General features: G+C 31.8%; 1 protein-coding gene across 1 annotated transcript; it reads right to left on the reverse strand.

Annotated features, from left to right (window-relative positions):
• Positions 1 to 887: 887 nt before the first annotated feature.
• On the reverse strand, positions 888 to 11396 carry LOC147397971 (ras-related protein RHN1). Its single transcript, XM_086447064.1, has 8 exons — positions 11223 to 11396; positions 11044 to 11121; positions 10765 to 10932; positions 9599 to 9647; positions 9205 to 9278; positions 7363 to 7456; positions 4860 to 4960; positions 888 to 1102 (listed from the first exon to the last, which is right to left on the reverse strand). The coding sequence occupies exons 1-7, from the start codon at positions 11259 to 11261 to the stop codon at positions 4860 to 4862; spliced, it is 603 nt and encodes a 200-aa protein (XP_086303190.1). The 5' UTR covers positions 11262 to 11396; the 3' UTR covers positions 888 to 1102.
• Positions 11397 to 16997: the final 5601 nt, after the last annotated feature.

The raw sequence follows: 16997 nt of genomic DNA on the forward strand, positions 1-16997 counted from the left end.
TAAATAATGAAAAAAAAAAAAAAAATATATATATATATATATATATATATTGGTTAGCCAAACCAAATTGGTGGATTTGTCAAATTTTATGCTTTGGTTTGCTGAATCAAAAGTTTAGGTTCGTTGAACCCGACCAACATTCGGTGATTCGTGCTCCGCTTGATTGATTTTACGAATCTAGCAGAATGTAATATAGAGACAAACTACATGAAAGCTAATCTGACGTATTATAAACATTACAGGGTCAAGAAATTTTAATTTAGAATACGTAAAACTATTCTTATGATAACCAAACAGACCCCACAAAATTAACACAGATCTTGGGGTGGCATTAGCAAAATTTAATGTGGCAATAGAAGCTCTCATTAATTATCAGGACTTGTGTTTTTTTCAAGATCATTAATATTTGATTTAAATCATATCTTTTTATAATCTTGAATTCCAACTTGGCTAAAATAATTCTCGAATTTAAACTATTTTGTCATAAAGGTTTATTTGTTACAAATTTTAACTTTTGCTTTAGGATTTTGTATCTAGGAGAAACAAAAACTCATAGTCTGAAAAACTGCGTCCAAGAGAATCTTTTTTATTACAAAAGCTGACAAAAAAATAGAAGTATTAGAGAGAGATTGAATTAATTTTGTTGTTTAATTGATGAGTTAAGAAGAATGAGGAGTGAAATCGTCATTTCATCCCCATATGTTCTTTCGTGTTGACTTCAAATAGTAGCTCTTATGCGAAGGCTCCTCAAAAATGCAGTTTTGGACTTCCTGCAAAAGCTAGTGGAGTAGAAGCGGTTACTAACAAACATGCTTCTCCGGCATTATAATAAATATTTTATCTTTTGAAGAAAAAAAAATGTAGTCAACTTCAATATGAGAGAGAAATAAAGCAACACATCCAATGGAAAGATTTGAACGATAATGTAATTTGTATCAAGTATAGGAGATGCACAACCTATAATAATAAGACTACACATTTACTGGGTTCTGTAATAAGTTTTGGATGAAACAAAGAGGAGGAACATTGTTGGTTATCTTGCCATTTCTCACCACACCCTTCTCTAAGCATTTGAAGTCTCATCATCCATATTATAATAAACCTGTACAATACAATCAAAAAACCATCACATTAACAAAACAAAACAAAAACACACACACATATACACGTATACACACAACATATGAAACGTATAGGGCAGTGATGGCCACCAAAATGGAGGAACTCGCCAACAGGACATTTGCAATATATTTGGACATATAGAAGGAGAGAGACATGCAGCTTTTCAATTATTAGGAGATGAGGTCAATGAAGTTAACAACAGCATTATACAGTCGGTGTTTTTTATTTTTTGAAGGACTTTAGGCAGTTCGGGTTTTTTTTAAAGTAAGGAGGGTTTTCTTTGATAATTTTTGCTTCTCCAATTTTTCTGTATGTTTAGAACGGTCTTCTCGACTCCTTTGCTCCCATTTTATTTGTTTCTTTCTAATGAAATTTTACATTTATCATTAATAAGAATAACAATATGAACAACCCACAAATAACTCAATAGACATACCAAGCGGGAAAAAAAGAAGAGAAAAAACTCAATAGACATGGCGGTCCAGATCATCCATCTATGCGATTTTTGAGCTATAGCCCACCAAAGGTGATTGACTCGGTGATGCAACATTTTTCAGCTACAAATGGTGTTACCACTATCATTGGAGGTTTCAAGTTACTACATATATTTCCTATTAGTTATAATGCATCAACAACTTGTTTGGCAGTTCTCTATGTATACAGTGTGCATTATTTGTATTAATAATATTAAAAGCTGGCACGTGCAAAAGCACATGTATCAAAAGGGTTTATCTGTAATTTAAAATAGGATCTGGTTAACATGTGCCCCAAGGGCACACGTTTAAGCGCAATTAACGCCACAAGATTCACCTCTTTACAAGGAAAGGCAGTTAATACAACTCCCCCACTAACCTCTTTTTACACGTTATCTTGTTTAAGAGAGAGAATGAGATTTTTTTTTTAAATACCCTCATTAAAGAGAGCACTATCCATGTGTCTATTTCAACTTCCAAGAGTAAAAAAATGTCTTTCTTTCACTCTCTGCAAATAACATTTTAGAACATAAAAAATACCTTTCACTTTATTCAAAATATCAAGAAAATTCACTTTTTTGCTAAAAATCCAGTATTATCTTTGCATTAGAATACATATAAATATAAACATTCTAATTTTAAAATTATTATCAAGATATTCTTCAAAATCAAATTTTAGTTCTAAGCCACAAAATTCAGATTACACACAAAAATAAAAACATCCAATAATAAAATACTTAGTAGGTCTTCAAAAAAGCAATTTAACCCACAAAAATTCAGATCACACACTAAAAAAAAGAACCTCCAATAATAAACCACAACAATTCAGATCACATACAAAAAAAAAAAATTAAAATAAAAACCTCCAATAATTAAACCACAAAAATTCAGATCGCATACCAAAAAAAAAAAAAAGACCCTCCAATAATTTATTGATTTGATGAATTATGTAGAAGCAAAAAAGTATAATAGCTAAAATGAAGCAAACAAAAATTAGTAAATGTTGTCAATATACCTTGAACAAGCAAAAAAGTATTATAGTTAGAATATTGAAACATATTAATAGATTTGCATTCAAACAGGTTAGTTATGATTATTATTTTTAGTAATTTTTGTTTTGCTTCATTTTAGCTATTATACCTTTTTTTTTTTGCTTGTACACACGGTATTAAATTTCGATTTCGGTGTCCATTTCGGTTAGTTTGGAAATGGAAGCATTTCGTGGAAATATTTTGATCGGTGTGGAAATGAATACAATTTTGGAAATGATCAAAATATTGAAGAAATTTTCATTGAACCCGTGGGAAATGAAAAAATAGGCATTAAAACAAACTCATTAAATCATCAAAATACAATAAACTACCATAAGGAGTGGAAATTGAATATCAACAACATTTTGTTATGCATACGCACATGTATTGAGAGACTGACAGTGGAAATAAGAATAATAATGTTGCATTAACTACATACAACTTAATATGTAAGACATAAAAATGAAGAAACTATTAAATATTGCATTCATGAATTATTATTTTTTGAACAAGTATATGAATAAATTGTTAATGTATCCAACTAATCGAAATATGGTTGATTGTATTCATGCTTATATAAATGTATTAATATGCTTAGAATATATTAAAATAAGAGGATATAGATAACTAATTAATCATAATTCATTTATATTAACGGATGAATGTTATATGCAATTTTTTATTAGTAATTAGTAAGTACTACATGTAATTTATAAGTTATTTATAAAAGCAATTATAATTTTTTTCAAAAAAAGAATATTTCGGTTGAAATTCTCTATTCATCAAAATATTTCGTGAAATGAATAGTGGTTTCCACCGACATATATACAAAAAGAAACTGTAGGTTAAATTTCGTGTTGGAACTTGTGGAAATGGAAATGTTTCGGTATATTTTGTGGAAATATGTCGAAATTTAATACTATGCTTGTACATAATTTCATCAAATCTATAAATATTCCAACTTTTATTTTTTATAACTATTTATTGCATAAATTTTATAAAAGTTTGAGGAGATTGGAGGCACTTTTGATTATTGGAGGGTTTATTTTGTGTGTGTGATCTAAATTTTTGTGGGTTAAATTGCTTTTTTGAAGACCTACAAAGTACTTGATTATTGGATTTTTTATTTTTGTGTGTACTCTGAATTTTGTGGCTTAGAACTAAATCTTAACTTTGAAGAATATCTTGATAATTATTTTAAAATTAAAATGTTTACATCTGTATGTATTCTAATGCAAAGATAATACTGGATTTTAGCAAAAAAGTGAATTTTCTTGATATTTTGAATAAAGTTAAAAGGTATTTTTTGTGTTAAAAAAATGTTATTTGCAGAGAGTGAACGAAAGAAATTTTTTTCTCTTGGAAGTTGAAATAGATGTGTGGACAGGGATAAAAGATAGAAGTGGTTGTTTATTTTGATAGATGAAGAAAATAACAAGAATACACTAGAATGATGGGTGTAAGTTTATAAGAGGAAGAGGGTCAATAGAGAAATAAAGCCATGAACTATGAAATCCAAAATGGGCGCACTAAACTCGTCTTTTGCTCAGACCTAAATGCATGGAATCAATCAAGGCACTGGCATGAGAACTATCAACAAGTCGTTGCACTAACCCATACTGGATTGGTAAGATGAAGGAACTTATTTAATTGAAAGGGAAGAAAGTAGGGCTGACAAAAAAAGATACATTTGAAATGAGCGAACAACAATTTTAGGGTATTTAAAAATAATCTCATTCTCTCTCTTAAACAAGATAACAATGTGTAAAACGAGTTTAGTGGGAGAGTTGTATTAACTGTCTTTCCTTATAAAGAGGTGAATCTTGTGGCATTAATTGTGCTTTAACGTGTACCATAGGGCACACGTTAACAACCCTTTAAAATATTGATTAAAGGGTTTTTGAAGATTACATAGTCAAAAAAGGGTGTTTTTGTAATTTTGCAAACTAAGCAACATAGTTATATATGGTCATGGGTTGCAATTTTCTTTGTTTTTACCAAAATGACCCTGATTATTTTAAATTTGAATATAAAAGTGGGGGCATTTATGGCAACTCAAATTTTGGTGTAGAACCACTTCTACTCTGTCTTCTCTCATTATAACAGTAAAGATGAAGTGTAGCTATCAAAAAAAAATAGTAATAATTAAAAAGTGTAATTTAATGGAAGGAATGTAAATATGCAAAATAAATTAAGGATATAAGGAAGAGGAATAAGAACGCAAGGAAAGTACTTAAGAACAGCACGCCGCAGCCCTGGATCTTTCTGCTGGTCTGTCCACAAGAACCATCCCCGTTGGATTTTGAGAAGGCTGAGCACGAGGCAATCTCTTTGCTGTAGCCAAAACCGAAATTCAGACAATAAGCTATAAAAATCACCATAAGTAGCATGACTTGACCATGAAATGAATAGAGAACTATGTGCTATCTTAACAACTATCAAACAACCAAAAAAGACCTATAGATGAGATAAAGGTTTCAAGATGTGTAAAATGGTTAATTGTGATGACTTGGTCAAAGTTGGAACAATGATTCAATAAAATCTTTGGTGGGTACATGAGTCTATATAATTGCTATATTTTTTAACAAAGAAATTATGAGTTAGGGCTTCAAAAATGTGTTGAATTTGGAGGTCTAGACTCTAGAATACAATATTGTGCTTACAGCCTAGAAGAAGGCTTCTCCTATTTGCTGACATGAGGAGATTCATTCAAACCTGTAGGTAATGACTCTTATGACCTTTCCTGTCTATTTGTTTCTCTAATGTTCTTCCAGATCTTCCCTGTTTCTTCAATTTGCAATAATGGGAGCATGAAGAGAGTCAAACTGAATGACAGAAGTGGAAGTTCCAATATTTAATTTATTTTGGGGAAAAAAGAGCTACAAAGAGAGAGAATCCAGGTTAAAAGGTTCCTCCAAATCCAACAAAGATCAACACCCATCCCATGACAACATATACCACCTCTTTCAACCTTGAACCCTTAAAATCCCTTAACTGTCTCACACCAGTCAGTTTAACCAAACCCTAACATTATATTTTTCCAAATCTCTAAAACCATCCTTTATGTGGTGGAATGTCTATGGATTATACCTGTGTCACTATATCCACTTATGTAGTTAGTTAAGGCCATATTTTGTGATGAGACACCAAGAATGCTTCACTATTTTTTGGATGTGCAACAACTATATTTCAGGAATTCATTTGATCGGACAGCTATATTTGTTCATACCAACAAGATGGATCCAAAACCATTGTTTGTCGAGATGAGTCGATCCAAAACTGGTAAATTGACCCAACCCACCCATTGAGATGGACAACCAACCCAAATTAAAGTGAAAGTATAATTAACAAAATTCATTCTCTAAAACTTAATACAATTCAAATAGTTCTGCAAAGTATGGGGATTTTGACATTTTCAATACATAATTTACACAAATTCAATCAAGGTTTAAGGAAGTTAAAATGATTAAAGCAGAAATTCATAATACAAAATACTAAAGAAGGTTAAGGATAAATTCAAATTTATTATGATACAATAAACAACCATTGAAGTAACAATAGCAATATCAACAATATTTGACACATACTTGTGCATATATATTAATAAGAAAAAAAGTAATTGCATATGTATCTATACATGAGTGGCTTCTTAACAACTACTAAAACGCACTTATAGTGTAAATTAGTAATAAAAACTAATTTCTAATCTAGAAATTATTGAGAGCGAGGGCGAGAGCGAGAGCGAAAGAGAGAGAGAAGAAGAAGAAGAAGACATCAAAGGGTTGTTAAATCCTCCTCCTCGTAACTCACGCAACAATTTAATCAAACAAGCAGCAACAGTGACGTTGACAAGGGACTATTGGTCCACATGGCTATGATCTCATGTTAAAGTTAAGTACTTATATTGTATTTTTCAAGCAACTAACTGTAAATTTTTCTCCCAGATTCTCAATACTTAGGAAGTTGTATTAGTATGAGTCAAACATTATCGATCTTAGACATGTTGCTCCAAGTGTGTTATCATGCTTGTTTTATCTTTATCTGAAAAGACATCGTATTTTGACCACACTATGCAAAAATTTGCCCTACTTCCTCAAGTAGGTGAATTATTACAGAAATTCCCTAAACCAAATTGAAATTCCTCAAATTACTTCTGAATGTAACTGACTGAAGTTTGAGGTAAAGTCAAAGTTATAGCCACCCGTATGTCCTACAACTGGATGGCCTGGATTGATACGAGAATGCACTAGAATGAGTAGTGTCAGGACTATACCATATGCCCTACATATATTTTTATAGATTTTATGCATCTAAATCTTGACCATTATCTGATCATTCTAATGATACTAAGAATAAAGAATATTGCAAAATATGATGGATCAGGATGGTCCAATCAAAGGAAAGAAAAAATCAGAACAAATCACACTCTCCATAACAGCAAGCAATATACATATTGGCGAGATTTAAAATCTTGTTTAAAGACAATGTTTCCGCAAGGAGAAAAACCGACATGGTCTAGACCAAACATTCCCTGGACATTCAATGTTAAACATGAATGTTCCGCCGAAGCAGTACAAAAATTTGAAACATGCATATTGGCAAGAGGATAAAAATGTAGTTTTAGGAGATGAGCAGTTTAACAAACCAAATTTCAAATTGATAATTCGATAAATAAATAATAATAAAAAAAGAGTATCTGTTTCTAATTCAGCAATATGGAGAAAATCAAAACACACCTATTTCATAGAATATGTCATTGACATTGATAGCCGTTTTGGCAGATGTCTCCATGAAGAACAGGCCATTCTCCTCCGCATATACGCGTGCCTCCTGCTAGGGCATACACACTCAGAATCATGATAAATATGGAACTAACGTAATTGATCTTTACATATAACACTACATCAAAGAGACTTCAGCCACTTATCACCAATTTAAGACATGGAATCTAAAGCAGATGGAAGTCATGTCAGATGTTTTTTTTCATTAAAATATGGTTGCAACAATTACAAATCCATACAACAATAATTGAATCTTGATCCTAAATGTATTTTCCTTTTACCTTCTTCCTTGTAAATAAGGAGAGAAAACAACTTAAAACTAAAACAATCACATTAATGAAGTAAATTTTAAAGCATATATGATAATTCATAACATCCCATTCTACATTATGTAACCAAATCATCACTACCACTGTTCATTCCAATTCAATAAGAAGACGTGATCAAGGATGGGCTTAGTTTTTTTTTTTTTTTTGATAAGTTAAAAATAAAAAATAAAAAAATAAATCTTAGCCCATGGTATGTCAAAGCCCTCTCCATGTGGATTTCTGATCAGTGAACACAGCAGAAAACGGACATGGGTAGTGCTCCTCATTAATCTTAAAATCCTAAGAACTCGTCATCTATCACAGGATAGAGATTTAGTAAGAATAACCCATTAATTTCTTTTCTTCTTCTGATTCTGTTGATGAGTAATATATTTGTATTATACATAAAGAACAAGTATTAATAAACCTGTAATAATGAAAAAGAAGAGATTCTGAATGTCCCCCAGGGTTTTCAACATTCAATAAAAGTTACAATAGTTGAATGTGTTTTATGAAACCAATGGCCGGGGGCATGCAACCTTACGGACAGCGCAACATTAAAGCTCCCAATGATGAAAACAAATTGTTATATGATGATTAATGGTGTGAACCTTCAATTGATTTGCTTAGTATTAATGATTTTCCTATATTTATTTAATATTATGCACAAGTTGGTTAAGACTGAACAAAGTCTTCAAAAAATTCTACTTGATTGATTGTAGCAAATACACATTATTTATCGCTATCATTTAAACTAGAGGGATCATTAACAAGGATTCTAAATGTTATAGTCGCGCGACATGATTGACATAGTCACACAAGCAATGGACTTGAAACTTTCTTCAAGTGGTGAAAGGTGATTATGCTATCACAATAAACATGTGCAAGGCCTACCATTGTGGTTACAAGGTTGAAACTCATACTCCCTCATGGTTTGTAAGTTATACACATCAACCTAACAAACTTAAGGTTTCCCCGCCCATGTAGCACCTTAGAGAGGATAAATATCTCTGGGTTGCATCATCCGTGAATTGCACTATGTGCCTAGAAGAAAACTTGACAACAGGTCATCCATAAGGCGAATGAATGAATGAACGAATGATAGACAGAGGTCCTTTAATCCCATTCCTACAAGGTTTTCATTTATATTCAGCTTTAACATTGGGGTGGATCATGATCAATGTTATTTTCCTAACAGGTATGTCCTAGAAAACTGATCAAGATAACATCATCCAGGCATCACAATCTTTCAAGCTTTCTCTTAGTTTTCTTCAACATCAACAATGATCAATCATAAAACACCCAATTATCAATGATTTCCACGAACCCATTTTTTGTACTCTTGTATACATCATCAATAAAGTACCATTTAATTTTTATCTTGTCTCATCCACTATAAATACAAGGTACTGAATCACCGAAACACAATTCACTTCCTATTTTGTAGTCAATCATGAATATTCCCAAGAATTGGAGAAATTACACTCACCTCTGCTGTCACCTTTCTTTTATCTTCCAAATCAGCTTTATTCCCCGCAAGTGCCATAACCATGTTAGGATTACCTGGAACCAAATCCAAAACAAGCCAAGTTTACAACATGTGATAATGAAAAACCCAGCTCCTTCTTCAAAAAACAACCAACCAAAAAACTAAGGCCCTTCCTGGAAGCTAAGAACATTTTTCATATTTTGATAAGCGAAGCTAAGAGGATTTTGCTTAACAGAAAAATCATACCATTTTGAAATTTTCAATCTACCAGAAATTTCTTGTTAAGGAGATATTTTTCGAGGAAATTTTTTTCAAGAGTCCATAAAGGGCCCAAATTTCTTCCACCATTTTGTAAACTCTATAATGAACTAAATGATCTAAGCAACTTGGATACCTTGTTTTTGAAGTTCTTGTACCCATTTCTTAGCACGTACAAATGACTCCTGAAATTTTAAGAAGAGAAGCAATAAAGCTATTAGAAGAACAAAGAAAAACAAACACAAAATCATCATCATCATCATATCATTAAAGCCTTATCCTAAAAAATTGGGACCATTTAAAAGAATCCCAATCTTCCGTTCATTTTGTCTAAAGCCATGTCTTTTGTTATTTCGAGTGTGTTCATATCAGCTGCCACAACTACAATCCACGTCCTGTTTGGGTGCACCTCCTGTTACTTTTAGAATCAAAAGTCCTTCTATCTAGGATTATTATAGGCTTTTTGCACATGAGCAAACTATCTCAATTGATTTTCCTTAGTTTATCACTTATTCGGATTACTGCATTGTCATGAATGCAACCATTTCTACTTTATTTCTTCTTCTTTCCACGCATTTTTACCAAGATACACATCTCCACTACAATCAATCTATGAACAAGTTGTTTCTTGATTGTCCAACAACTCCACTAACATAACCAATTTTACTATCTCCTGACCTCCTCCTAAAATTTACTTCTTAATTTAAATGGGATGTGACAGTCATGTTGTGTAAATGGCCTATATTTTGTTGGGGGTACGCTAAGCTGTAGGGGTGCAGGGGGCAACACACCCTTCCGGACCAAATGTTTTAGAGTTACTACAAAGGCAATCATGTAATATTTTCTTAAGAGATTTTTTTTTCTATATTTGGTGTGATAGACACATTTTCTCTATACTCCAGTTTTTGCTAGAGATCCACAAAGCTGTAAAACTCAAAAGAAAATAGTGTGATTGGATATTTTGATCTGATCTGTGCACGTAGGTGCACTGCCGAATCACATAAATCCTTGTGTTTGGGTGTGGTTTTCATTCTCTTTGTTGTTTCATTTTTTTCCAAGTCACTCACTAGAAACAAATATCCAATTTAACCATCCATTGAAAATCCTATCTCCATCCTTATGGATTTAAAAACCAAGGTAAACAAAATCGTCACCAATAAACTTTCGCTAAACCACACAATGATCAAATAAAATCATTTTTTTAAACCACATTAAATTAATTAGTTATTAGACTATCTATCGAAGGACCAGAAACCCCGTGTATTAATTCAAATCTAGGAGATCAGATAAACAAAATCGAACCGTGCTAGTTATGTCGTAGACGATTATAGCCGCAGCGGCTCCTCTATAATACATTGGTGCCAAACTATGGTACCTCTCCTGTCCAGCAGTATCCCAAATCTCAAATTTTACTGTCGAATCGTTCACCGCCAACGTCTGCGAGAAGAACGCAGCTCCAATTGTCGATTCCTATCGCCAATCACAACCAAATCAGTAAATTACAAAAGTAAATCCTAACCCTAACCCTAACCATGGAAAAACCTAGAAAATTGTTATAAATAAATATATAAAAAAAAAAACCTGGAATTCGAGGAATTGGCCCTTTACGAACCGCAAAACAAGGCTGGATTTTCCAGCGCCCATGTCTCCGAGAAGAACCTGACATCAATAATCAGAATTTATGTTAAATTAAGATTAAAAGATTCAAAATTAAGTCCGATTGAATCGGAATTGAAACCCTAAGGAGGTGTTTGACTCACGAGCTTCGCATTTAGATTGTTGTTTCCAATGGTCGCCATAGGAATTGCAGATCAAACAGCTTCGATTTCGTAATTTCGATCGCTTCGTATTATATTTTAAAAGAACGCGTAGAGATCGAGAAATCGAGATCAAAATCGGAATCTTCTGACAGAGAGAGGGGAAAGAGACGAAATATAGATCATAGGAAGGCTGGTATGAAGCGAGAAGAGCAAGAATGGAATATTGATCATGTACTCAAGAGAGTAACGTAGTTATTCGACTTCAGGTGGAATTTAAAATGCATAGCAAAGTTAATCTGACTCTAGTCAAATTGAAAAAAATATAAAGAAAACACTTTCCTTACAAATTTAAGAAGATTTCAAATCTTGCTAAGAGTTGTTGGGCCCACATGAATTATGATATTAGCAATCTAACATTATATCCTTCTAAATTAAAAACTCAGATTCAAAGAAGAAAAAAAGTATGTTTTTAACTCCATCCAAGGTATTGTACAAAAATGATTACTGAACACTTAAATTTAAAATTAAAATTTAATGGTATTTTTTTTTTTTTTTGAAATTTTGATTTTCAAAATTCTTAAAAAACTTTCCTCTATATCCATGTGGAATCAGATCATTTTTTGGACATCAGATCATGTTTTTTGATCCCATCATGTAAGCTCACGATGCTTAGTAAGATTTGGAATCTTAATATGTAGTCAGACTAGTCAGGTTACCTGACTAAATATAAACAACAAGAATAATTGGAGCTAGAGTGCTACGTGGCGTATAAGGTAAGTAGGACTAGAGTAATTTTGATGAAGCACAGAGTATGGATATCACATTAAATTGACTTTTTCTACACGTTTGAAGGTCACCCTGCCTTTTTTGACCTTGACGGGAGTCCGAACGAAATATGCATTTATCTTCGGGTTCGGATCCCTGGACTCCTAAGAAAGACTTGTGAAAATAACACATGATCCGAAACCTTTAAATACAAAATCTAGTGGTTGAAATTTATGAATATCTTGACATCAAAAATCACGAAAATACTTATCCCGATGATAAATCTCAACGGATTTTGTAATTAAAAGGTTGGGATCATGTATTTTTTCCACGAGTCATTCTTAAGAGGGAAGAGAGCCTCACCATGTATATTTTGGGTGCAAGTATTCTCATACTTAAAACTTATTATAAAGCTTTTAATTGAAGTGGTACTAAAGGATTGTTGGTGTGAAATTGCATATCTTTTGCCTTGAAATATATTTTTTATATAACCTTTGAAACAAAAAAACTACTAAAAAAGAATAAAATTATTTACTAATTGAAAACATATTTTATATTTTCAAAAATTATTAAAAATCGATTTATAGCAATGATAAATTCGGTGTTATAATAACTTGTTGAACAATCTAACGACTTTAAATTTTGCAAGAGATAATAGGCAATTCAACTTGCTGGTTGGATTGTCGAGCGAGTTACTAAAACATTGAATAGTCCACTGAGTTAATTCATTTTTTATTATTTTTAAAACAATAATAATTTTTATTAAATAGCATAAATATTGGTGCTTTCTTAGTAATTTTCTGTTTTTGAAATTTTACAATTGTATCAAGTACATATTTTGATGAATAATGATTTTTCTAATGCCCCCTCAAACATATGCCCCCATCACAGAACTGTAGTTCATTTGCCTCGGGATACACAGAATCATAAATATTTTTCTTGTATACCTAAGATAAATGATTCATGATTCTGTGATGGGTGTGGATGTGGATGCGGGTGTTAGGGGGTCTACATCACTTTAATTAAGGGTTGTAGTATGTGACACCAACAAAGTTCTTCATATAATGAGAGCTTGTGTCATTATATTGGCAGACATACAGCTATTTTATCAAAGGGTGAAGACACAATTGTTTAATTACATCACTACTTGTTGGTTATTTAAGGTGAGTGTAATTGAATCGTTATTATAACCTTTCGACTCCAATGCTTCTTTTATTGGAACAATTGTGGGATTACTTGGTTGGAAAACTAGATTATTGATGGATACAATACTTTTGGGGGTTTTGTTAACGTGTGCCCTCAGAGCAGATGTTACAGTGCAATAATAAACCTTGAAAATAAGCATGTGATGGCATTTTGGTAATAAAAGTTTTTTTGGGTTTTGTAATAAATACACTTTGGAAATTGAAATAAAAAATAATTTTTTATTAAAATACCTTTAAATTTCAATTTCCAAAGTGTATTTATTGCTTTTTAACTTGTGCCCTTAGGATACACGTTATCAAAATCCAAGTTTTGTAGGGTATTTTCGATACAAAATTCAATTTTCAAAATGTATTTATTGCACTTTAACGCGTGCCATAATGACACATGTTAACAAGACCCTACTTTTTTAGGACAAGTCATTTGTTAATTTCTTGGACTTCGGATTCCACTGACTCACTAAATATTACATGAGAAACACGTACACACAAAAAAAGATCCCAATAGGGTAGGTGTGGAATCCATCGTAATTTATCGCCTCCACATAATTATCAATTAATATTTTATCATTTGGGGAAAAAGATAATGGTGTTTTTGATAATTGTAGAATGATATTTTATAAATATTAAAGGGTCTTGTTAATGTGTGCACATGTAAAAGTGCATCAATGAACCTTAGGATCTGATTTTCATATCAAAATTTCTCACTAATATTTTTTGTTAGACAAAAAAAATGTACCCCAAGGTGTATTTAATGCATTTTAACATCTTCCCTTAGGGTACATGTTAACAAAATCCAATATTAAAATTTTCAAAGGTATTTTTATACAATAATCGTTGCATTGAATACACGAAACGATATTTATCATATAATGATTGAGCACATTTGACTTTTTTTTTCAAAAAATAAAATAATAAATATAGTTAAGAAGCATTTGAAAAGAACAAAGATGTATAGGATATCCCAAGTAACTGAGATCAAGGAATTTGCGAGCCTAAACTCCTCAATGCTAAGTTTACTCACATAATCCATAAAGTTGGATGCTCCTGGGATAGCCTGTGTTAAGCGAAATGGCCGCGTCTCTCCTTCTTCCTTGAGTTGAGAGTTGCAGAAGGACCACAACAACTGCACCAAGAAAAAAGAAAAAAAGATCAATAAGCACCCATGAGAAAATAATGACTAGATAACTAGTAAAATAGGGTATTGTTTGTCTTCATGGATTATGTATATGTCCCAGTTGTGTAGACATATAATACATATGGTGGTTGGATTGGTCACACAAAATTTGCAATATGAATCGTTAGTGGCAAAAAGGCGTCTTCTTTTAGTACACAAACATGAGCTGGACAATTTTATTGTACAACAACAATAATCTTTTTTTCATTTGAAATTCTCATGATAATTTACAGAGTTTGGATCGCAACCACTCCGTGCGTACAGAAGTAGTCGAAACAATCTCATCAATAGTCGCAAATCTTATAATCCCCAACAAATTGACAATCAAATCAATGGTTTAATCTATAGAAACATAGGTATCGTCGCTACTACACCTAGAAATAGGGGTGTCAATGGGTACCCATTTAATCGAAATTGAATCTAAACTGGAATCGAAAACCCCAGTTCGGGTTCCCTTTTATTGGAACCGATTAGAACCGGGTCTAAAATGGAACCAAAACAATAGGAACCATAACCGTTATGTTCTATCCAATGGGTACCCACAGGACCCGAGATCGATTTATTTTGTCATTTATTTCTATACTATTGATGATTTAAGGTTTTTTTTTTTTATTTTAAAATAAATGCAAATTATATAAAGTTATTCAAATTTTCATATAAATTATTGATTGGAGCTTAAAATGAGATATTCTACTAAAAATTGATTACTTTTAACTAAGATAAATTTTTATTTTTGAAAAAATCACTAATTTATAGTATACCAAATTAAAACTAAGATAATTTATTTATAATGATTTGAAATACTTTTTTTCTCATTCAATTCTTGAGAACCGGAACATGTAATCTTAAACTTTGTTTAACATCGTCAATTGTGGTGGTTATTTCTCCAAATGGTACATGGAAAGTATTGATTTTTGGTTGTCACCTCTCAACAAAATTCGAAATCAAAATATTATTCGTATACTTATAAGAAAATTGAACTACATCTTTCAAATCCAAAATTTCAAGTTAATTCCTAATCCGTTTGGATTCATTCTTTAACTTTCAATCAGCTTGTCTTCATTGTATGCTGAACCCACCTCAACATTTCTTTTTCCTAGATACAAATGCATGTTACAAAACATTCATCCATCACAAATCATTAAAAAAGTTTTAAAAATTATAACATATATATACCTCTCCAACCCAAATGCATAGAGTAAAGTGGGTCTTAAGTGTCCACAACAATCTTTTCATTTTTAGAGGTGCCCCTAAACATGTGAGAGCCCTAAGAGTTTCTCTGTGTGCCAATAAAATTTTTTATTTTAAATCATAAGAGCATCAAAATATTTAAACTTGAGGGAATATTTCATACAAAACGTAAAAATTAATATGAAAGATATGTGCTTTTGAAGACGACATTTTAAAATATAAGAATATCTAAATATTTAAATTTGAAGGGACATTTCATAAAAAATGTAAAAGTTAATATGAAATATACTTTTTTGAAGACGGCATTCTAAAATGAAAAAACGACTTAAGTGGTGTTTCCAGTATTTTACTCAAATAATACTTTAAATGTCATTGGGATGCTGATTTTTTATAAAGTGTTGCTTTTAGTAAATACTTTAATTAAAAAATACGTCTCCATCGTCATTTTCCCTTTAATCTTTCAAGTCGATGTGTGGTCTCACTCCAAGATTTTATGAGTAACAAACTTGATAAAATAAGGTTCTTGGAGATTTTCAAATAAGAATGCAAAATGAGATCTACCTGATGAATCTCTCTACAATTTCTACTGATGATCATAGTCACAAAATTCTTCAAAATTTTCAAAAAAATTTGTAAAATTCTTTGAATTAAGAGTTAGTTAATTAATTCTAATTAATTCAAAGAATTGAGTAATCAATCTACAATCCCTCAATTAATCCTGAAATATGATAATTTTTTTATCTTCATCTTCAAAATTTTAGTTTTTCCGACATTCAAACACTAAGAAAGAAGTTAGGATTTAGGGAGAGGTTGAAGATGATAAATTTTGTAAGAAATCCAATAAAATATTTTATATAATATCCAAAATTTTAAAAAAAATTTAACTAATTTTTTTCTAATGAAAATGTTGGAATGACACCAGGCATTTACTGGGATTCTCACAATGCTGACGTGAGATGTGCACATAACCATAGATGTGTTTCTTCGTGGTACGAGTAAAAATCATCTACCGTTATATATGCATCTCCACGTCAGAATTACGAGAATGACATCCTGTGTCACCCCAGCACGACTCTCTAATTAACCTAATTGAGCCCTCATTCCTCACCGATTAATTACCGAATCCGAACTTTCTTACCATAAGCTGATGACAAGTTCTACCCAGCCCACTCACTCCGAGCTGCGATACCGAGTGATTACTCGTTCCTTAATGTCCTACGTGGCCCGAACTACGTGATGTATACAAAAACGGCGCCACGTAGACACCGTTTCCTATTATCATTATGTAACGGTACTGGATTCTGATTCACTCAGAAAATCCGAAAACAACTCGCTTTCGATATCCTACTTCAACCAAAATTAGAAAAAAAAAAAAAAAAAACTTTATAAATAACAAGCCAACTAACACTAAACCATCTCTCCTCTCCAAAAACCCAAAAC

Source organism: Akebia trifoliata, chromosome 7 (assembly GCF_017979445.1).
Source record: "Akebia trifoliata isolate Shusen 1 chromosome 7, ASM1797944v1, whole genome shotgun sequence".
In the NCBI taxonomy this organism is placed as follows: domain Eukaryota; kingdom Viridiplantae; phylum Streptophyta; class Magnoliopsida; order Ranunculales; family Lardizabalaceae; genus Akebia; species Akebia trifoliata.